At 43.0% G+C, this 23,745-nt stretch overlaps 1 protein-coding gene across 1 annotated transcript in view; it reads right to left on the reverse strand.

Moving 5' to 3' along the window:
• The window catches only part of LOC309555144 (epithelial sodium channel subunit alpha-like), a gene marked incomplete at its 5' end in the record, with an annotated part of 69,203 nt that overhangs the window by 27,242 nt on the left and 18,216 nt on the right, over positions 1–23,745 (reverse strand). Inside the window, 2 exons of the mRNA XM_082256983.1 lie at positions 17,132–17,236; positions 21,396–21,559. Coding sequence (XP_082113109.1) covers positions 17,132–17,236; positions 21,396–21,559 — 269 coding nt within the window. The remainder of the gene's footprint in view (positions 1–17,131; positions 17,237–21,395; positions 21,560–23,745) is intronic.

The following is a 23,745-nucleotide window of genomic DNA, read 5'->3' on the forward strand; positions in this document are numbered from 1 at the left end:
AACCCCATTCTACTATCGGAACACAATTAAATTTATGTGTAAATGCTTTACTTTTTAGTGTTTGCACTTTATAACCATACTTACCTAGGTGGATGCAGCATTGGTTCCCGCACCGGCTCTAAGACTGAGAACTGAGCGATCAAAGACTGCTGATCGCTTGGTTCTCGCGACTCCCTGAGCAGAGAGCTGGTGACTGTCAGTCAGCAGCTCTCTGCTTTGCCCCACCGCTGGAGCCCTGGGCTGTGGAGGGGATGGAAGCGGCTGATTCAGCATCTTAGCGGTCTGCTGAGAGGCTGGACCAGCTAACGGTCCAGGCTCCTGGGGGGATCCTTGGAACAGCTCTGTGATTCAGCAAACAGTGGAAAACTGTCTGCTAAAAAAGGGGTCACAGGAGTGCAGAACGAACTGCACTCCTATGAGCCATAGGAGAAGTACAGCCAAATTAGCTTTCCCTGTACTTCTCCTTTGATGTACAAGCCCCCATCCAATAAAAACAGTGCTATGCCTTGCTAAAAAAAATAGCATGTACCTGTGCAGCTCGTCTTCCCTGCATGTCTCCTAGTCCCAGAAGAAGCACTGAAGCAGCATCTCCTCCATGATGACAGGAAACATATCAGCAGCAGTGTCATGGTAGGCAAGAGGACACTTTGAATAATTCATCCACGCTGTGCAAACTACATGCTGGCTCCAACATCACAGGTGCCCGAGTTCAGACAATTTAACATTGGCTGGTTTAGAGGCTGCACATGTGCAGTGTGATCTAATCAGAAGGGGGACATTTGCACTGGCACCTGCTGCAGTCCGGGCAATTTTATACAGGAGCAAAGCCACTTTTTTTGCCAACCTTGGGCAGGACCCTCTGGGGGGGGGGGGGGATGTTTAGATCTCCCCTAACCCTCCACCCTTATCTACATCCCTGCAGACCTCAGATCAGTGCTGCCCAGAGTGGTGTGCCACCTCCAGGAAACATTACAGTAGGAAGAGGAGGAGGGGGGGGGCGGGTTCTGTGTCAGAGGTAGGTGGCGGAGAGATGCCAGTTGTTGTAGATACCTTTCCTTGTGGTGCGCGGGACCCAGACACCCCATGCCCTGGGATCCATTCCGGGACTTAGACCTGATTCGCCGGGACTCTGGGACATACATCATCTTCCAGAACGGTCCCAGCGAATCAGTTACGGTTGGGAGGTATGCAGGCTTCAATATGTTAGTGTATCTAAATCTGCTAGTACATACAACACTCCCTCCAGACTGACAATGCTGCTGTCTGCCCTGCTCTCTGTGATCCTTCATCCAGGGTCACTCTAATAAGAAGGTGTGATCCTGGCCAAACCACCTGGTAAAAACCGAAGGGGGAAAAGCTTAAAAAAATCAAAATCAAAAATAAAGTCACCATATTTTATGATTAGTAAGCTGCAATATATACATTTTTTGGTTTTGGGTTTAATACCGCTCTAAGGAGGATATAATTCCCAGAACCAATAAATAGTAAAAAAAAAAAAAAAAAAAAATAAATAAATTAATAGTAAATAAAAAAGAGGTACGGGGGGGGGGGATTTCAAGGGGAACAAGACAAGATTGGTAAAGCCAATGCCTCCCTGTAATTTATGTTTGGCGAGGTTTCTAGCGAATACCCAATGTTGCTTATTGGCCCAGAGGATGTTTTGAAACTGACTGGATTTGTTTAAGAAAAGAACTCAGAATTTTGATTGGCTGGGTCTGTAGTAAATAAAGAAGGCACAGATGGACATTCAGTTTTTGAATTCCATTTCTCCCAAAATAAGAAAATGTGTCCCTTTTCCAGTCTTTCTAATTTGTCACAAGAAAGGGTGGAAAGTTCAGTATGAATATTTTGTCCACTGAGATGGTGATTTTAACTCCTAAGTATTTCATGTAGTTGGCAGTCCACAGAAATGCAAAGCTTTGTTCTAGAGTATGAAGGAGCCCAGGAAGAATATTGATATTAAGGACTTCTGACTTTCCTAGATTTATTTTGTAATTGGAAAGGTTGCCATAATCTTCTAAGGTCTCCTTAGGTTTGGTGGGACATTTCAGGATGCGTGATAGAGAAAAGGAGATTCTCTGTGAAACCCACAACCTTATGATTTGTAGGCAATCCCTAAATGTTCAGGTTTACACACATGGCACACAGTAAAGGTTCTAGTGAGAGGATAAGAATTAAAGGGGAAAATGGGCCCAAGGCAATCTGAAGAAGTTTCATTAAATCTAACTACAGCAGAGGGACAGCAATAGATTCTAGTCAACAGAATATGCACTTACCTAGACCAAAGTATTCAATGATTTGCTTCATTAAAGAGGAAGTAAACTCTTAAAAATTGTTTTCTTTTTTTTCCCCCTGCAAAGTAAATGCATAATGTGCTAGAATGCATCGCATACTAGCACATTATGTGACACTTACCTGCATCGAAGCCTGCATTGTCCCTGCTGCCGGGCGCATCCATCTTCACCCGTCTTCTTCCGGGTCTGCGGACCCTGGCTGTATTACTGGCCGGAGCCGCATGCGCACGGGAGCATCCAGTCACAGCACAGGGCTCTGAAGAAACGGCACGGGCGGCCGTTTCTTCAGAGCGCATGCGCCGATGACGTCATTGGCTGCATGCACTGTAAATATCTCCTAAAAGGTGCAAGTTTAGAAAATATTTACAGCACCTATAGGTAAGCCTTAATATAGGCTTACCTATAGGTAAAAGTAATTAAAGTGAGTTTACAACCACTTGAACAACCAATTTACTCTGTCAAAAGCCCTTTTGGCATCAACAGATAATAGGCTTGTAAAGGATTTCCTCATATAGGCTGGATGGATTGTACAGTATTTAGTACTCTTGTAGTGTTATCTTTATGTAGCACAACCCCCTTTTGGGCTGCTGGTTAGCGGTATATCCTCTGCACTACCTGGACCCTGGGAAACATCCAACCCGCTAGGCACTATAGGTTCAGTCATTTTCTGTATAGTTCTGGTAAGAATACACTCAACACAACAGAAACCAGTTTATATGTTTACTGGAATGAAATGAGTAAAGCAAATAACTGCATAAGAAATATCAAAAATACTTATATAACCGTTGCAAATAACTGCATAAGAAATATTAAAAATACTTAAATAACCGTTGCTGTGGTGTTACTCCTCTAAAGCCCAATAATAGAGGTGGAGCCTAGAATATTGACACCCAGGTAAATGCTTAATTCACAAACAGTATATGAAATAAATGAGAGTGACAATAATGATCATCAGTTGTAGCTGCAATAACTATAATCCAAGTGTAACAACCCCAAGTTGTACTCTGTCCCTTTAAACTCAAGCCAATAACCTAAAGCAGATTAATAAGATTGTATCCTATATCAGGTAGCCCCCTTCAAGAAATATGGAAAGTGTAGTCTCTACTCTAGCAAGGCCTTCCAAATTCTTTGCCGGCAGTTGGAGCTCTTTATCACACTTCTGTGCGATATTTGTAATCCAGGGATAAAGATGTTTGTGAAACCCTAACTGCTGTCAGTGTATTCTGTATGCAAAGGTATACTTGTGGTTACAGGTGTCACCAGGCACTCTTATGTAGCCACAGTTTCCACATGTGACCCTCTCATCCACATATAGAGCCTCTCCTCCTGATGCTGCATCACAGGAAGACTCTCATCTTTCACTGTCTCAGACCATTAGTACAGCGCCACCCACTCTCCTCTCAGTTCTCTGGATCCATCACTCCCCGGTGACCGCCGACATCCACTCCACTGAGGAGGGGCGCCCCTCGCTCTAGGCCGCACTCCCAGGCCTCTGTCTCCAACAGTCCTTCAGCAGCTCTTCCTCTCAGGTCTCTCCTCCATGAATCCCAGAAGCAAGAGTGCGCACACTCGGCCCCACCCCAAGTACAGTGGGTATGGAAAGTATTCAGACCCCCTTCAATTTTTCACTCTTTGTTATATTGCAGCCATTTGCTAAAATCATTTAAGTTCATTCTTCTTCCTCATGAATGTACACACAGCTCCCCATATTGACGGAAAAACACAGAATTGTTGACATTGTTGCAGATTTATTAAAAAAGAAAAACTGAAATATCACATGGTCCTAAGTATTCAGACCCTTTGCTGTGACACTCATATATTTAACTCAGGTGCTTTCCATTTCTTCTGATCATCCTTGAGATGGTTCTACACCTTCATTTGAGTCCAGCTGTGTTTGATTATACTGATTGGACTTGATTAGGAAAGCCACACACCTGTCTATATAAGACCTTCCAGATCACAATGCATGTCAGAGCAAATGAGAATCATGAGGTCAAAGGAACTGCCTGAAGAGCTCAGAGACAGAATTGTGGCAAGACACAGATCTGGCCAAGGTTACAAAAAGATTTCTGCTGCACTTAAGGTTCCTAAGAGCACAGTGGCCTCCATAATCCTCAAATGGAAGACGTTTGGGATGACCAGAACCCTTCCTAGAGCTGGCCGTCCGGGCAAACTGAGCTATCGGGGGAGAAGAGCCTTGGTGAGAGAGGTAAAGAAGAACCCAAAGATCACTGTGGCTGAGCTCCAGAGATGCAGTCAGGAGATGGGAGAAAGTTGTAGAAAGTCAACCATCACTGCAGCCCTCCACCAGTCGGGGCTTTATGGCAGAGTGGCCCGACGGAAGCCTCTCCTCAGTGTAAGACACATGAAGGACTCCAAGATGGTGAGAAATAAGATTCTCTGGTCTGATGAGACCAAAATAGAACTTTTTGGCCTTAATTCTAAGCGGTATGTGTGGAGAAAACCAGGCACTGCTCATCACCTGTCCAATACAGTCCCAACAGTGAAGCATGGTGGTGGCAGCATCATGCTGTGGGGGTGTTTTTCAGCTGCAGGGACAGGACGACCCTGCAACCGAGGGAAAGATGAATGCGGCCAAGTACAGGGATATCCTGGACAAAAACCTTCTCCAGAGTGCTCTGGACCTCAGACTGGGCCGAAGGTTTACCTTCCAACAAGACAATGACCCTAAGCACACAGCTAAAATAACGAAGGAGTGGCTTCACAACAACTCCGTGACTGTTCTTGAATGGCCCAGCCAGAGCCCTGACTTAAACCCAATTGAGCATCTCTGGAGAGACCTAAAAATGGCTGTCCACCAACGTTTACCATCCAACCTGACAGAACTGGAGAGGATCTGCAAGGAGGAATGGCAGAGGATCCCCAAATCCAGGTGTGAAAGACTTGTTGCATCTTTCCCAAAAAGACTCCTGGCTGTATTAGATCAAAAGGGGGGTTCTACTAAATACTGAGCAAAGGGTCTGAATACTTAGGACCATGTGATATTTCAGTTTTTCTTTTTTAATAAATCTGTAACAATGTCAACAATTCTGTGTTTTTCTGTCAGTATGGGGTGCTATGTGTACATTCAAGAGGAAGAAGAATGAACTTAAATGATTTTAGCAAATGGCTGCAATATAACAAAGAGTGAAAAATTTAAGGGGGTCTGAATACTTTCCGTACCCACTGTATATACTCTCCCCCATGATCCTCCGCGGGTCCCAAAGCTCCCTTGGAGTATAGTCCCATCTGCCATCCATATCACAGTTTACACTCTCCTCCAGACTACATGCCCCACAATCCAGTTCGTCTATATATATATATATATATCCATATTTATGCCATCTTTATATATATATACAATAATCCCAGCTTATCTTCCCGGTGTGACATGAAGCCTACCTGATTCAAGTGTATGAGAGAATGAAGGTAGAGCACAAGTCTCTCAGCCAAGGAATTACATTTTGTTTAACTTGATTTCCCTTTGTACAGCATTGTCCTAGGGGAAAAAAATCTTCTGCTGGCCCTATATATTGTCATATGGAATAGCTTGATCATAAAAGTACAACCTTCTTCATTTTGGCATTCTTAAACCCCAAACACACTGGCCAAATGCCGGGCGACATCGGCCGGTTCAATAAAAACCAGCCGACACGCGGCCCGTGTGTGTGCCAGCCGGTCAGACAGAAGCTGGCCGTTTGGCTAGCTTCTGTCAGACATGCATACTGGAAAACCATTATCCAACTGACTCCCAATCAGCCATTGGCTGAGAGCGCTGACCAGAGTGTTCTGGTGGGGTGGGGGGGGGGGGGGCATTACCCTGTCAGAACACAACAGATAAGCGGGGGAGAATGGAACAAAAAACTCACAGTGTGTACCAGGCTTTAGGTTGACCCATACTGAGTTTGGTTTATCAAGATAAATATATAAAATGGATCTGTGTGGAAACATTTTACACAGCATTGACATAATTAAACCTTTTCCCACCCCAATTCTAAGGCTTTTCTATCTAACCCTGTCTAAAAAGAGATCTGTATACTTACCTATTCAGAAGCTACTCCAGTCCGGTCTCCAGCGTTAGATAGGCGTTAGATAGAATAGCCATAGAAAGGGGGTGGGAGTAGGCTTAGCCTTAGTTGGGTTTTGCCTGAGCTGCCACTTTAAATGTTCCTGTGCAAAACTGTTCTTAGCATGCAAGGTGAAGATTAGCAATACTTGCTTACACACTACCTATATTTGTCTTACCTATATAAACTGACTATTTGTTTTATTACTATTTAAATGAGAAATATAGTCAAAACTAACAAAATGCAGTCCTGTGACCCGTTTTCAACCGACAGTAGGCTAAAGCCTGCTATCAACTGACATCACTCAGACGGTCCAGGCTCAGGAAAGATCTTGACTTTAAAGTCAGGATCCACCCAGATGCCTCGACAGGCAGCTGGCTTAGCTCCTCATTGAGACGCAGGGAGACTGAATCAGTCGCTCCCACCCTCTGCACAGCCCAGAGATCCAGTGAGTGCTGGGGGGCAGAGCACAGAGCTGGTGACTGACAGTCATCGGCTCTCTGCTCACTGAAGACTGAGAACTGAGCAATCAGTGGTCTTTGATCACTCAGTTCTCAGTCTTAGAAGCTGCAGGGGACATATGCAACATCAATCAACTTAGGTCAGTATAATTTTTATTTTTAAACCCATATACCCATATATCTCTTTTAAGTGCACAGACTTTCTATTGCTTTCTAACTTCTACTTACTTGCATAAACTTACTATTTCTGTCTTACTACTACAAACACAAACTTTCTATTTCTGTCTCACTATTACTCACACTAACTTTCTATTTCATCTTAACCACTTTACCTCCGAAAGATTTACCCCGCTTCCTGACCAGGTCATTTTTTGTGATGCGGTACTGCGTTAATTTAACTGACAATTGCGTTTGTCATGCGACGCCGTATCAAAATTAAATTTATGTCCTTTTTTCCCACAAATAGAGCTTTCTTTCAGTGGTATTTGATCACCTCTGCGGTTTTTATAAACAAAAAAAACACTTTTGAAAAAAAAAAACAATATTTTTTACTTTTTGCTATAAAACATATCCAACCAATTTAGGCCAATATGTATTCTGCTGCATATTTTTGGTAAAAACATTTCTAATAAGGGTATATTGATTGGTTTGTGCAAAAGTTATAGCGTCTAGAAATTATGGGATATTTTTATTCATTTATTTATTTTTACTAGTAATGGCGGTGTTCAGTGACTTATAGCGGCACTGCAATATTGCGGTGGACAGTCAGACACTAACTGCCACTTTTGGCACTTTTTGGGGACCAGTGGCACTGATACAGTGATCAGTGCTAACAATATGCACTGTCACTGTACTTATGACACTGGCTGGGAAGGGGTTAAAAATCAAGGGGCGATCAAAGGGTTAACTGTGTGCCTAGACAATGTTTTTTTACAGTTTAGGAGGTGCTTTTACTAGGGTAAGGCATGGATCCATGTCCCTGCTTTGCAGGAACACAGGATCCATGCCTTCCCTACTGACAGAATGGCGATCTGTTTCAGGGCACCAATGGCAAGAGAAGGGCTCCAGGACCCAGCATCTCTACCAGCACTTCAGCAGGAGAAGGACTCTAGGACCCAGCATCTCTACCAGCACTTTCCTTTATAAGGAAGCCTGTCAGTGATTACAGTTACTGGTTGATCTTTGGCTCCTCCAGTGCGTTATCTCCCTGATATTCCTGTTCCTGTATCTTCTGTTACCGACCCAGCTTGTCCCTGACCTGTCTCATGCTTGCTTCCTTTGTTCGACCTCAGCTATACACCTGACCACATCTGCTCTGATACCCACCTGGCTCCTGACCTAGGCTACCTTCTGACCACGCTCCAGTCTCAGCATTATCCTGAGATAAGTCCTGCAGATTCCTGCAACACCTCACGGGCGCCACCTGTCTGCTGATTCTACGCCAGGACACCAGCTGTACTCTGGAACCTCCTGCACACAGTTCAGCAGGCGACCCGTGCTACTTTGGGCCTGATCTCTCCTGTTTTCACCCTCGGGGGGGGGGGGGGGTCTGGAACTTAGCCGCAAGGAAAGCCTTCTCTTCATTGTGGCCTCCAGCACCAGGTATGTGATAATCTGCCTTGTTTACTTAGGCAGACCACCGTTCTGCCACTGTGCTGGATGATCAGTCGGTGCCCGAACATAAGCTCCCACTGTGCATAATCATAGCAGGAGTGGGCTGCTGGTGGCATGCATGTGTGCCCCGAACCTGCAGGTGTCAGATCATATACTAGGTACGTGATCTGGCGCAGCAGAGCCACCTTGCCACTGTGTATTTAAGTTATACAGTCGGCAAGTGGTTAAAAGAGAAGTCCTTTGTTAATAGAAAACACACATACTCACCTAGGTGGATGAAGTATCAATCTGATGCTACATCTGTCCCCTGCTGTCTCTAAGACTGTGACAGTTACTGGCTCTCCACCCTGCTCTCCAGCACTCACTGGAGCGCTGGGCTGTGGATGGGTGGGAGCGGCAGACAATTTAAAACAAAAAAAAAATGTTTTTATTATTTTTCTGCTATTAAACACATCCAATAAAAAAAAAATATAATAACTCAAATTTCTACATCAACAAAATGTATTCTGTTACATCTTTTTAGAAAATAAATCCCAATAATTATATATTGATTGGTTTGCTCAAAAGTTTTAGCATATACAAACTATGGGATATATATATATATACTGTATATATATATATTTTTTTACTAGTAATGGCAGTAAACAGCGACTTATAGCTGGACTGCGACATTGCAGCAGACAAATCGAACACTAAGTGATACTTTTGATCCTTTTTTGGGGACCAGTGCCACCAATACAGTAATCAGTGCTAAAAATTTGCACTGTCACTGGACTAATAACACTGGCAGGCAAGGGTTTAACATCAGGGGTGATCAAAGGGTTAAATGTGTTCCTAGGGAGTGCTTACTAACTGGGGAGGATGTGCTTGTATTGTGAGGAGGCAGAGATCTGTGTTCCTGCTTACCAGAATCACAGGATCACTATCTTCCCTTCTCACAGAACGGCGATTTTCCTTGTTTACATAGGCAAGCCGCCGTTCTGCTTCTCTCGGGAATGATCAACAGGTCCCGGGGGGCGACACTGAGTCTGCTGGAACCACTGACTGGCTCCCGCTGTGTCCAATCACAGCAGGGACGGGTCAATGGCAGCGCGCGTGCACGCCCCAGACCAGGAAGTGCAGATTTACATACAAGTATGTGATTTTGCACAGGAAAGCCACCTTGCTGCAATATATATATATATATATTGTGACAGGAAGTCAGGTAAATCTGGGAATGTAGTCACTGAGAGGAGATACATTCCCACCTGCTTTGAAAAGTTCACTGATACTATAGGGTGTTGGCTGCAAAAAGAGCCAGCAGGAAGTTGAAAACCATTCAGCTGTTCAGAATGAGGAGATCAAGGCCTCTATAATTTGTCCAGAGAAAATCTATTGAGTGCTGCCTCCTGTCGCCGTGTGGGCTGGGAGAGGAAGGCAGACATACGTGTACCTCCCGACGCCGTGTGGGCATGGGAGAAGGACTGCTGCCTCCTGTCGCCGTGTGGGCTGGGAGAGGGGGACAGTCGGATGTGTGCCTCCCGACAAGCTGGTGAGCATGGGAGAAGACCCCCTACAGCGATGTGAAGCTAAGGAGGGTAACCACGAGTGAAGACGTCTCAAAGGTGAGAAGACAAAGTGTTCCATGTGAAGAGTGTGAAGAGTAAAGGGACCTGTTAAATGAACTGTGTTCAATGTGAAGAATCTGAAGAGTAAAGGATCCTGTTATAAATGAACATGTGCTGTGTGAAAGAAAACAAAGGGACATGTTCAATGGACAATGTTTGTGCTGTGTGAAAAGCAAACAAATGGACATTTGAGTGTCTGCTGTAGGATCAGCAGTGTCGGCCCAACAGTAGGTTGGAAAGACTTCTTAGGTAGGTTCCAGCGTGAGAAGGTAGCCGCCCACAGAGGCAAGGATTTATTTTGTCTTTTATTTTATTTTGATGTTTTTGCTGCATGCACTGGTATGAAGAAAATTGACCTAATAAACCAAACTATTGTTTTCAACCTCTGCTCGGCTATCTCTCTGTGAAAACGCACCCCCAAAGGGGTCATCCACGCCTACCACCGAGCTAATCCCTTACATATGGTGGAGGTATGCAGTGGGCATAAGCAGAGATCCCTGCAAGGAAGTGCAAATGTTTGATGAACTTTGTCTGGTGCATGAGATTGCACAATCTATGTGTGCAGGAGAGAAGATCCTGAAAGAAAAAAAAAAAAAAAAAAAGTGTTTTAAAGAGACAGCGGTCTCAAAATTATTTGATGAACTTTGTTGTGTCTGGTGCAAGTGACTGCACAAACTGTGTGCGCAGGAAAAGAGATCTTGCAAGAGAGAGAACAACTACATGTGTTAAAGAGACAGTGGTCTGAAAATTTTTTTGCTGGACTGTGAAAAATTTGTTTGTGGAGTTATTGAAGATGGGGCGATCCAAACGCCTGAAAAATGCAAAGATAGATGAAATGAGAGACCGGATTCTATGGATGGAGGGGATGCTACCATTTGAACCAGCCCCATCCATGCCTAAAGAGAGTATACTAAAGAGGAAGGTTGTTGTCCCTAGCAACACTGATGAAACTGCTATGGAGACGCAGTGTGCTCAGATGAAAAGTAAGCTCAAAATGGAGGAGATGTTGAAACAACTGATTATATCAAATACAGCTCAACAGCAGGCAAATGCAGCTCAACAGCAGGCAAATGCGGATTTTCAGCGGAGCTTTGCAGCTCAACAAAAGGCTCATCAAGAGAGCATGGCAGGCTGGAAACAGAGACGCCAGCAGCCAATGGAGGCCATCGGTTTGGAGGAAACCGAGTATGTGTGCAGGGCTGAGTTGGATGCCTTGCAACGGAAAATGGAAGAAAAGGAACAAGCCTTGGAATTGCTTAAAATGGAGCATAGAAACTTGCAGGAAACGAATGAACTACTCAAGTCTCATGTGTTACAGTGGGAAGAATCCACTGCTCTTCTTTTGGTCGAGTTGCAAAAACGCAGAGAGACTATAATGGAGAAAGATACCATCCTCATGGAAAAGGAAAGTGAAATTCAGACTTTGCAGAAGCAAAGTATGGCTGATATGTTGGAGTTGCGTAATCAGCTGGAAAAAAGTCTTCAGTCTTTGGGAGCTACAAAAATAGACCTGCAGGAGTCGCAGGAACAGAATGTTGCTCTGAAAGCGACATTGTCTCTCAGCGACAAAGAGAAAAGTGAAAGAGAGGCTAAATTACTGAGTACTGTGTATGAGCTCACCACTTTGAGCAATGTGGTAGATGAATTACGTGCAGACTGTGAAAGTTGGAAAGGTGAAGCCCAACGTTTCCAGCAGCAGTTAAAGGAGAAAGAAGCCTGTGTGGCAGAATTACAGTCTCATTCCCAGAAACTAGCCAATGAGGTGAAGGCTCTTATGCAGGGAAAAGGAGATTGTGAACATAAGAGGGAAAAAGTAGAGGCACAGCTTCTGGAATCGCAAGTCAAGGTGTCAGAAGGTGACCGATTGTGTGCTAAGCTGTCAAAGAAGGCAAACCGACTGCAGGTTGAGTTGGACAATGTTACAAATCAGCTTTCTCAAGCAGACAGCAATTCTAGAGAAATTGCGGAAGATTTTTCTATCTTGGAAACGCAGCTGCAAGACACGCAGGAACTCTTACAGGAAGAGAGGTGTCAAAGGCTGAGTTTTAGCACAAAGCTCAAACAAATGGAAGATGAGAAAAATGGCTTCCTGGAACAATTAAAAGAGGAGGCGGAAGCAAAGAAAAACCTATCAGAGCAAGTCGCAACATTGCAAGCTCAGATAGCGGATATGAAAAAACGCATGGAAGAAAGCGTTGGTTCATTACAATGTGTTGAAGATGTGAAAAAGAAGTTTGATCAGATGCTTGGTGAAGAGAAGACTGTGTCTGCAAAATATGCAGAAGAACGCGCACGTGCAGAAACGGAGGTGCGTGATAACGAGAGCAAAGCCCTGTTCTTGGCTCGCTCTTTGGAGGAAGCTCTAGAGTGTAAGGCTGAACTAGAAAGTGTTAACAAACAGCTGCGTACAAAAATGGAAGAATTGGTCAGCTCCAAGGATGATGTTGTGAAAAGCGTTCAGGAGCTAGAAGAGTCTAAGTGAGTCTTAGAACAGCAAGTAGAAGAGATGAAGATTCCGTTGCAGGAACTGGAAGAGGAATTCCAGGCACCAGAGGATCTGTCCCAAAGAGGGGATAGTGTGCCTGATGCAGTTTTTAAAAGGATCAGTGTTTTGGGGTCTGTCCTGAGTGAGCCTCAGAAATGTGATGACACGTGGCTTGAATCACCCCTTTGGAATAAACCGTTCCTTCAAAAACTTCAAGCATTGGAAAATGTATCATTAGAGCTTCAGCAAACAAAAGAGTTGTGTAAGAAATGTGATGATTTCTCAGTTCAGGCTGAAAACCTAGTGGAGAAAACTAAAGCGGAGAAAACTAAAGCAAGTGATATAAATCTGGGAGAAAAAAGCAAACGCCACCTAGTGGAGAAAACTAAGGCTGTTGGTGAAAACGTGAAGCAAATGAATAAGTGCCTTTCAGGGAGTGTTTCCAAAATGGAACTGGTGAAAGACGGGTGGCAGAAGTTTGATCGTGATCTTGAGATACATTCCATGTGGAATTCAGATAGAGAAAAGGAACTAGGTGACCTTGAGCGGTCAAATAGTTCAGCAGAAAGTGCATTGAAGAAACCTGTAAAAGAATGTGTTGCAGTTCCATGCTTCTTCACTGATGCAGAGAGGAGGTCTATAATGGATACCACCCAGATCGCTGGGTTCAACTGTGTTGTTGCCTTTAACCCCTATGTTGGTGGAAGGAAAGTTGATGATGTTCTGGTTGGCTACTTCTGTGAAGAGTTTGGCAAGAAATATAAACTGAATATCAAATCAAATAGTAGGCCTTTACTGCGACTCGCTCAGGAGGGCGAAAAGTTTAAGAAGTTGATGAGTGCAAATGCTTCAGATCTGCCTATGAATATGAAATGTTTGAATGATATTGATATCTCTGGGAAAAGGAACAGGGGTCACTTTGAAGAAATGTGTGACAGCCTGTTGTCTCAATTGGAAAATCCTCTGCACAGCATCTTAGAGCAAGCAAAGCTCAAGAAGGAAGATCATTCCCTTTTACAACAAAAAGTCAATGATTGTGTACAGCTGTATGGAGAGGCAACTCAAGTCACAGAGGGATGTCAAGAGTCCCTACTTGGAACAAAGCTTAGTGAAGCAAAGGTTCTCAAAGTTTTGTGGAAAACATTTATGGATTGCAGAGAGAGGCGTCTTAAGAATGTTGAAGACATTAAGACTAGCCCAATTGAGTTGCCTATGGATCACGGTCCTCCATGGTGGATTGGACAGACGGTTATGAGGGACAAGCTGTCTGACATTTATGAGAAAGCTGTCAATGAAGATGACAGAAACGAGAAGGAGCAAAATTATGCCAAAAATGCAGTTGAAGAATGTGTATATGAGATGAGAGACAAACTGTGTGGCATTTATGAGAAATCTGTCAGTGAAGATGACAGAAACAGTTTCATCCGGAAGCTTGAGGATAATAGGAGGCTTATCAGTGAGTCAGCAGTGCCTGACACATGCGTGCCTGGAAATATGTGTCCCAACCCTAGGGTTGAAACAAGAGGGGGGGGTATGTGACAGGAAGTCAGGTAAATCTGGGAATGTAGTCACTGAGAGGAGATACATTCCCACCTGCTTTGAAAAGTTCACTGATACTATAGGGTGTTGGCTGCAAAAAGAGCCAGCAGGAAGTTGAAAACCATTCAGCTGTTCAGAATGAGGAGATCAAGGCCTCTATAATTTGTCCAGAGAAAATCTATTGAGTGCTGCCTCCTGTCGCCGTGTGGGCTGGGAGAGGAAGGCAGACATACGTGTACCTCCCGACGCCGTGTGGGCATGGGAGAAGGACTGCTGCCTCCTGTCGCCGTGTGGGCTGGGAGAGGGGGACAGTCGGATGTGTGCCTCCCGACAAGCTGGTGAGCATGGGAGAAGACCCCCTACAGCGATGTGAAGCTAAGGAGGGTAACCACGAGTGAAGACGTCTCAAAGGTGAGAAGACAAAGTGTTCCATGTGAAGAGTGTGAAGAGTAAAGGGACCTGTTAAATGAACTGTGTTCAATGTGAAGAATCTGAAGAGTAAAGGATCCTGTTATAAATGAACATGTGCTGTGTGAAAGAAAACAAAGGGACATGTTCAATGGACAATGTTTGTGCTGTGTGAAAAGCAAACAAATGGACATTTGAGTGTCTGCTGTAGGATCAGCAGTGTCGGCCCAACAGTAGGTTGGAAAGACTTCTTAGGTAGGTTCCAGCGTGAGAAGGTAGCCGCCCACAGAGGCAAGGATTTATTTTGTCTTTTATTTTATTTTGATGTTTTTGCTGCATGCACTGGTATGAAGAAAATTGACCTAATAAACCAAACTATTGTTTTCAACCTCTGCTCGGCTATCTCTCTGTGAAAACGCACCCCCAAAGGGGTCATCCACGCCTACCACCGAGCTAATCCCTTACAATATATATATATATATATATATATATAGTATGCGGTCAGCAAGTGGTTAAAGTCATGATCTCAATAGAGTCTGGACTAGCTGAGTGGTGTCAGCCAACAGCTGACTTTAGCTGAATATCGGCTGAATGCGGGTCACAGGAGTACAGAACTAAGTGTACAAACTTACAATTACTGTGTCTTACTATTACTTACACAAGTTGGCAATTTTTGTCTTACTAGTCATTACGTACACCAATGTACTATTTTTGTCTTAGTATTACTTACATAAACTTTCTATTTCTGTCTTACAATTACTTACACAAATGTTCTAGTTTGGTCTTTTAAATTTTTTTTTTAAATATTGCTTACAAACTTATTATTTATGTCTTACTAATACTGTTGTTTGTTAAAAATGTACTGTTTCTGTTTTAATATTATTTATACAAACTTACTGTTTCTGTCTTACTATTACTTCCATTTCTGTCTTCTGTCATACTATCACTTGCTTACACAAACTTTCTATTTCTTTGTTAGGGTCCTTTCACACGGGCGGTCCGTATGTCCGTTTTTCATCCGCAATCGGATAATGCATGTCAATGGGATTGCGGATGTCAGCGGATGACCATCTGCTGACATCCGATTTGCGTCCTTTCCGATCAGTTCAGTTTTTTGGAATGGAAGAGAACCCTATTTTTCTTCCATTTAAAAAACGGAACGGACGCAAAGACGCAATCCCATTGACATACATTATCTCCGTTTATCATCCGCAAACGGATGGGATGATAAACGGACATACGGAATGGACACTCCAGAGTGTCATCCGTGTCCGTGTAAAAAAAAAAAATAAAGTGCCCGAGCGGAGGAAAATACGGTCCGCCCCGTGTGAAAGGACCCTTACTATAACTTACCCAAACTTACTATTTTGGTCTTACTGTTGCTTACACAAATTCACTACTTTCTTGGGATTACTTATTTACCCCAACTTACTATTTATTTTTTACAATTGTAGCACCCCCTTCCCCAAAGGCATGGCGGTACACCAGACACCGGGTGGGCTGACATGTCACCTCAGGCTTAAGTCTCTTAGTCATGGCGGGACAAGTAGAACAATGGGTGCCAGTCACTTTTAAATAAATAAAAAGGGTTTTAATATTCACAGCCAAATGGGATAGAGGGTTAGGGGTTGCAGATACTCAGAAATAAAGCATGCCTCTGGTACTACATGCATCGCATCACAGAGAAAATAGCTTTTAAGTCGGGACTCATGTTGCTGTGTTAGGACTCTCTAACAACCAGCACTAGCACCATCCATGTTCGGATTGCTTTTCAGAGGCATTCGACAGGTAGTGTTATGATGCCTCCTCATCACCTGTTTCGACCCTTTTAATGCCATACCAACTTGTAGCAATCATGTGCATTGCATAAGGTTGCGGGGAATTTGTGGCGTTTCCCCATTCACTTGAATGGGTTGCATCTGCTAAATGTGTTGGAGGGGGTTATATTTTTCAATGGGTGCAAAGCATGGCAACCTTGGCATGTGAATACTGCTGCCTTTAATGCTTAAGGGGGGGGGGGGGCACTAAAACACTAAAAACGTGGCTCAACTGCACTTCTGTATCGACCCCCCCCCCCTCTCAACTACAAGTCTAGAAGAGCCCTTAGAGTACAGGAAATTGTGGGTTGGTAGTAAGATTCTGAATTCGTGGGCTACAGCTCTAGTAAATTTCACAGGTTATAGATTTGTGATTTGAAGTTAATACATTTATTACCTAATCAGGGTCGTTTCAATGTGGCTATTAAAATGTGTAAACAATAATTACCTATAGCAATCAATTATGAGTTAGTGAACAGTAATATAAAATCTGTTACATTGTTGCTGTTTTGGGTAACTTTAGCTGATTGTACCATGTTATAGAAAAAGAATGAATAACAGAAAAGTATGTTTGAATTTTTATGCATCCTGGCCAGGCTAGGCCCTCCAATTTGATCTATTCCATTATGTACACAAAGCTCGTCCTTTTTTTTTTTTTCTTCTAAATATAATCATAATGGGTTATAGTCATTCTTCCAGAGGATCTACTTAACCATCAGGTGACTGTAATCAGATAAGTAGTGAGAGGCTCAGAAAGCAGATTATATGAAATGTTGGAGAAACTGGACAAAGCATTTCCATGTACAGTATTCAGATGATTCTCACAGTCAAAGGCTTACCTCTCGGCTGTAGTCAGTTCCATAAACATCTGCATAATAATTCCTTACGCCATGACCACTGCTACATCGGCTGTTGTATGGTTCTTGCAAACGTTTGACATGGACCTGTCACAAAGAAATGTTTTTATTTTTTGCTACAAAAAGTGCTTGCAAATTCCAATCTTTTACTGGGATAGGTAAGTAAAGAGTAATAAAAGGGTTAAAAAAAGACTGAGAATAACATTAATTTAACAATAAAGTATAATTATGCTTTAGAACATTTCTCAACAAGCTGGAAAATTGAGGATATTGATTTTATAGAAATCTTTGCTCTAAAAGAAATGTTCCCAACAATCTTTTTCTTGAAATTTGTTCTGGAATAGGGACAGGGTCCCAACTGTAGGTTCATTGGATCCAGTATAAAATTGGCCCTATTATGTATGTATGAATGTGAGTTAGGGACCTTAGATTGTAAGCTCCTTGAGGGCAGGGACTGATATGAATGTGCAATGTATATGTAAAGTGCTGCGTAAATTGACAGCGCTATATAAGTACCTGAAATAAATAAATAAATAAATAAGTTACTGGACCTTTATTTCTGAAGACCTGTAGGGATCCACTTCCATTTTCTCACAAGACCACAAGTTGTTATGGAGTGCAAGCATCAGTTTTAGCTTTGCATGGTGCCCATTTTTTAATGGCGGCACATTTACATGCAGCACATTGCCTGTCAGTGTAATAAATAGCATCATCCTGTTCACAGTGCCATGATGAACCATTGAGGGTGTTACATCACCTCTCATTGTCCTTCTTTGTAGTAAAGGTGAAACAGTGCACCATTTTTGGTGTGGCTTGGTGGGGACAGAGTTCCATTTGCTTCTTTTTTTTAATTAATTATATTGTTTTGGAATATTAACTAAAGACTTGTTTTGAAAGCACAGGTGGTAAGGCTCTAAAACTAGTAATGTACAGGGGAAGTTGGGATGCTCAAAGACAGAATGGGCTAGCCTGCTGAATGTTATCTCAAGAGAAAAAGGCAGAAACCTTTTGGGTGCATTATTTCTATTTATTGGACTGCATTTATTTCATTTACTAAACTCTGAGTTAAAAACCAGATTAGAATGGGAAGGACTGCAATGGCTATTATAATGGAAAAGCAGGGGTTGTTAACATGCCATATTTTAAGTAAGTGACCATAGTCCTGCTGTTGGGTAAGTTACATTTTAAGACATGAAATAGACTCACATTATCTATAGAAAGAGTTGTATTTGCACAAAATGGGACTAATTAAGACTTAAGAGCACATTGGCCACTGACCAATGCAGAACTAGGAACTGGCTATGCCTAAAATCAGCATGCTTTACTGATAGCGTGACTAATCCAGCTGCCTAAATTTATGTTATCAAAAAAGAAGGAGCTTGCTATAGTAAAGCTTAAACTTGGTGTCTGCAGGATCTTAGCTTATAGAGTATCTAAGGTCAAAATGTAAAACCATTATATTCATTGAACACACACATCGAGTTTCACTTCATTCCAACAACAGCACAACCTTATAGTGAAGCATTAATAATTAAATGATAATTTACTGAAAAATAGAAATGCACCTACAAAAGTGTGTAGGGCATGGCATGAAGGTGACTTGGGAGACAGAAATGCCTGAGGAGCAGTCAGAGAACCGCTCAGCTGAGGAGGGAGGAGGCTGCTGTCACTGCAACTGCAAATAGTGTTCAACCCGGGACTGGAATGTCCATTGTCACTGTAGATACATGAGCTGTAGACACAAGGCATGTTTCAAAGTCAGTCAGCTTCTTCATCAGCCTGTCTATGCTGGGCAGTATTAACTTGGTTATTCTATGATTACCTTGGTCACATGGAGGCAGCTATCCAATTGGATGCTGGCGCCCCATGTGACTCTGGCAGCCATCTCGGGTCAGACAGTGTCTATTAAAGCTCCCAGGCTTGGAGTGCTTTTTTTGACTTGCTAGTGTAGGGAAAGGGTCACTGTCTGTCAGGGACAGTACTTAGAGATAGGAAAAGGACCAGAAGAGAAGGGACAGTGAAGGGCCCAGGTCTTGCTCTCAGGAAACCTTCCCTTTTGGGTGTAGACCAGCCAGGCTGCATTCTGCTCTTCATCGTAGACGCATCTTCCAGTCTGCATTTTACTGGTGCACCAATTTTTCTGTTGAAAGTGGCTTCGGTCGAGTGTGCTCCCTGCTGGGCCTGTTGTATTTTCTGAAGTTTTCTACAATATATTGCTACAGAGAGTGGATGCCTTAGAGACTGCTTTTACACAGCCACTAAGCTACATTCACCACTAATACTCTTAAAGGGATACTGCACCACCTAAAGAAGGGCCCCACCGAAAGCCAGCCAACATTACCTATTAGGCGCCAGGTATTTCCTGCCACCTTTGGGGGAATCCCTATACGAGAAACTCATACGTCAAGCAGCTATAGGGAATGTATTCATAGTGTGCACGCAAGGACAATATTATAGTTACATAGTTTGCGAGGTCGAAAAAATACATCAGTCCATCCAGTTCAACCTATGATGTGTGTGCGTGTTTGCTGTTACCTATAGGTACAATTATACTATATTATACTTCTGCGTTTGTGGATGCCATTCTAGAGACTCTAGTTGCCCCCGTTACAGTTCAGTTTAACTTGCTATAGTCTTTTGAGTGCCATCTAGTGGGTCATTGATCACTCATTCATGTTAGTGCCCCTAATACTGTGTAATTGCCTGCTCATTGATTTATGCCTTGTTTGATAGCATTTGCCATACTACATTTAATTAATTCACCTCCAAGTTGTTTGTGGCCTTATTCCTGTGTATTATTAGATATAATGGTACCTTACTAACTCTTAGGTCACACAGGTATAAAGGGTTTTGGTCTATGACCAAGTGTGTCAGTGGGAATTGAGCAGTTAAGAGAGTTGTGGCAGGACAGAGTACCCACCAGCAAGAAAGGGCTCCTGCAGGGGTAAGCAGTACATCTGTATGCTGTCACCATAGAACTCCTTTAAAGCTCATCTCCATGCAAGCAGCTAAATACACAAATTAAATATATGTATGAGAGCTGCTCTACCTGCCAAAAGTTTTGTATTTTTGTCAATAAAGTTTTGAGATTTACACAGCTCTGCATCATAACACAGTCTTGCCTGATAGGGCTGTAGACCTTACCTTTTTTTCTGCTGCAGTTTTACTTTCACTTGTAGGTCTCCACCCTACAACCTCACCTTGTGACTGGACAGTGAAAACACAAATGAGCTAATGTATCTGTCAGACTGAGCTCATGTATCTATTACATTGCTCTTTTTCCTATCAGTGTGCTCTTTGCTCTACATCACTTTTAAAACAGTAGTAAACCGCCATGCTTTTTTTTTTTTTTTTAAACCTGCAAGGTAAAGTTTTATTGTGCTAGTATGCATCGCATACTAGCACAATATGTGAAACTTACTTTAAAACGAAGCCATTCAGCGATGAGCTGTCACCGCTGACAGGGCTTCCATCTTCACCTGGTCTTCCTTCCGGGTTCACATCCCCTGGCATGCCCATGGTAGCCGCTATTCATGGCACAGGGCTCTGAAGGAATGGCACGAGCATGCTGTTCCCTCAGAGCACATGCGTCGGTTCCGAGTGCATGCACGGATGATGTCACCGGCCCATTCACAAGTAAATATCTCCTAAACGGTGCACGTTTAGAAGATATTTACTGTACCTATAGGTAAGCCTTATTATAGGCTTACCTATAGGCAGAGATCAACCATGTGAGTTTACTCCCACTTTAATTACTTGTGTTGCATTTCTCTGAGTTCTGCTTTTCCTTGCGATGCATTCAGCTAGGCCATAGAAGTGCATAGCTGTATGCACTTGTACTTATGTAAACGCCAATACTTTTTTTGTATCATCATCTGCCTGCGTATGTACGATTGACATATTTCCCAAATGTGGAAGTTTCACATTTCGGAAATACTTCCTATGTGTAAGTGTGGGTAAATGCCAAATCAAAAGAGCATCAGTGTTTCCACAAGTACAAGTGCGTACAGCCATTCAATTCTTTAACTGAGCTGTATGTGCTACCTGCTGCTTTCCAGGCATGGGAAAACACTGGGAATGGTTTGCTTTCACCTCTCACTGTCCGTGTGCATGTATCCTCAAGGATTAGAGTTGCAATAATTAGTGCATTTTATATCTGCCTGGAGATAAGCTTCAAACCCATTTAGTACAATAACCTTTGGAACATTCTTTGTCTTGGAGCAATTTAGAAGGAGTAACTTCATACCTTCACTACGCCAATGTCTGACTCCTGCCCAGGAGGAATGTTGACTCCCTCATCTTCCGGGAATGGCATCTTCCCTTGTCCATGCAGAACTACTCTCAATCCTGCTGCTGTGCTCACATTACTCATATATTCATTCTGCTCAATATAAAGCTCCATAGTCAGACCTGTCAGTGACATAAGCAATGTACATATTATTGTATTGGCAGCATAGGTATTTGGTTACTAGTATATTCACAAGAATGGTCTTATGGAGCTTCTGGCCTAAAATAATTGTCCGCAGTGACTGGAAACACAGTTCTTCTGTCTATAAACTTGGACTCTGGAGGGTAAAGGGGGGCATTAAATACTGTAGATGCAAACCCCAACTGAGCCCCCATTCACATTGAATGTGGCTTTGAAATCGCACAATTTCAAAGCCGCATCTCAGTGTGACTTTGGGTGCGACTTTGAAGACATCTGTGTGGCTTCATGCACAGATGTCTATTGAAGTTTCACACAAAACTGCTAAGAGTAATGCATGTACTACTTTTTCAAATTGATGTGGCACTGCAAAGTTGGCATTGCGTCAATTTGAACACTGCCATTGTCGGCAATAGGATCCGACTTGTCTTGCAATTTGACCGGTTAAATCGCATGACAAGTCGCTCCAATTTGAACAAGGACTGAATGACACTGATTGTTGAAGCATTGTGTATAAACCTAAACAATGGCCATACAGTGCCTTGAAAAAGTATTCATATCCCTTGAAACTTTCCACATTTTGTCATGTTACAACCAAAAACGTGAATGTATTTTATTGGGATTATATGTGATAGACCAACACAAAGTGACACATATTTGTGAAGTGGAAGGAAAATGATATATGGTTTTTAAAATGTTTTACAAATAAATATCTGAAAAGTGTGGTGTGCATTTGTATTAAACCCCTTTACTCTGATACCCCTAACTAAAATGTAGTGGAACCAATTGCCTCCAGAAGTCACCAAATCAGTAAATAGAGTCCACCTGTGTGTACCAAGCTTTGAACATTTCATGGAGCACTGTTCAATCCATCATCCGAAAATGAAGAGTATGACACAACTGCAAACCCACCAAGACATGACCATCCACCAAAACGGACAGGCCGGGCAAGGGGAGCATTATTTACAGAAGCAGCCAAGAGGCCCATGGTAACCCTGGAGGAGCTGCAGAGATCCACAGCTCAGATGGGGTAATCTTTTCTAATCTAAACTATTAGTCATACACTAATACAAATCTGGTCTTTATGGAAGAGTGGCAAGAAGAAAGCCATTGTTGAAGGAAAGCCATAAGAAGTACAGTTTGCAGTTTGTGAGAAGCCATGTGGGGGACACAGCAAACATGTGGAAGAAGGGGCTCTGGTCCAATGAGATCAAAGTTTAACTTTTTTGCCCAAAAAGCAAAACGCAGATGAAGCTGATTGGTCAGCGAAACGCGTTGGCGGAAGGTCACCCACCTGCTGCTGTTCATCTGGAGCTGTGCTTATGAAGTGTTTGGAAAAGTTTTTTTTAGAAAAACTGTGGTGGAAGGCAGAACGCTATCAGTGCAGTGCGGCTCTATCAGCCAGGCAGTATCAGTAAGGCTGGGCTCACTCATCCCTGGATTTGGACTGCATAGACTGCACCGTTGGGATGTGTTCACGGTAGCACTGTAGAGCAGGGGCTAAGACCTGGTGTATCTGCTTAGCATAGCATCAAGGCAGTGACAGAGAGGAGTTCAACAACGGTCTGGTGGCTCAGTGACTGCACATGTCTGGTGCAAGTCTGAGCCAGCTTCTTACCTTTCCCGCTGTCTTCACCCTGCCTTCCTCTGGGACCCCAACTGGTCTAAGTTACCCCCGTGAGCTGTCTGAACTTCAAGCCCTTAGTGCCCTCTTACATAGCAGTGGATATGTGAGTAATAGAACTGTCTCTCCCTTCTCTTGAATCTGTATGCTGCTGCTAATGGCGATATGAAGAGATTTCTGTTTCTGTGATCACCTTTTCACTGCACTGCTTATCTACATTTGCTGTTTCTGTGCATGGCAGTTTCTGGAGCCCCTGGGACTATTCCCCCTACATTATCTGTGGACCACAAGACTGTGTCACTCCATCTACTATTAATCCATGGTGGAACTTAATAAGATTTTGAGACTTTTTGCTCCATTGATCAGTATCTCTTTCCATGCAATCCTATCAACCACAGCTGTGTGATCAGTGTTGTGAGGGCTCCATTCTATCACTCAAGTCATTTGGTTCATTCACATAGGATCACTAACATTTCCTTTACAGGTTTATTTGTGGGATTTTTCCAATTCTGTGAAGTGCCATATTTCTTATTGCCTTCTTGACTG

The sequence above is a fragment of the Pelophylax lessonae genome, assembly GCF_965119305.1.
Source record: "Pelophylax lessonae genome assembly, chromosome: 4".
Taxonomy (NCBI): Eukaryota; Metazoa; Chordata; class Amphibia; order Anura; family Ranidae; genus Pelophylax; species Pelophylax lessonae.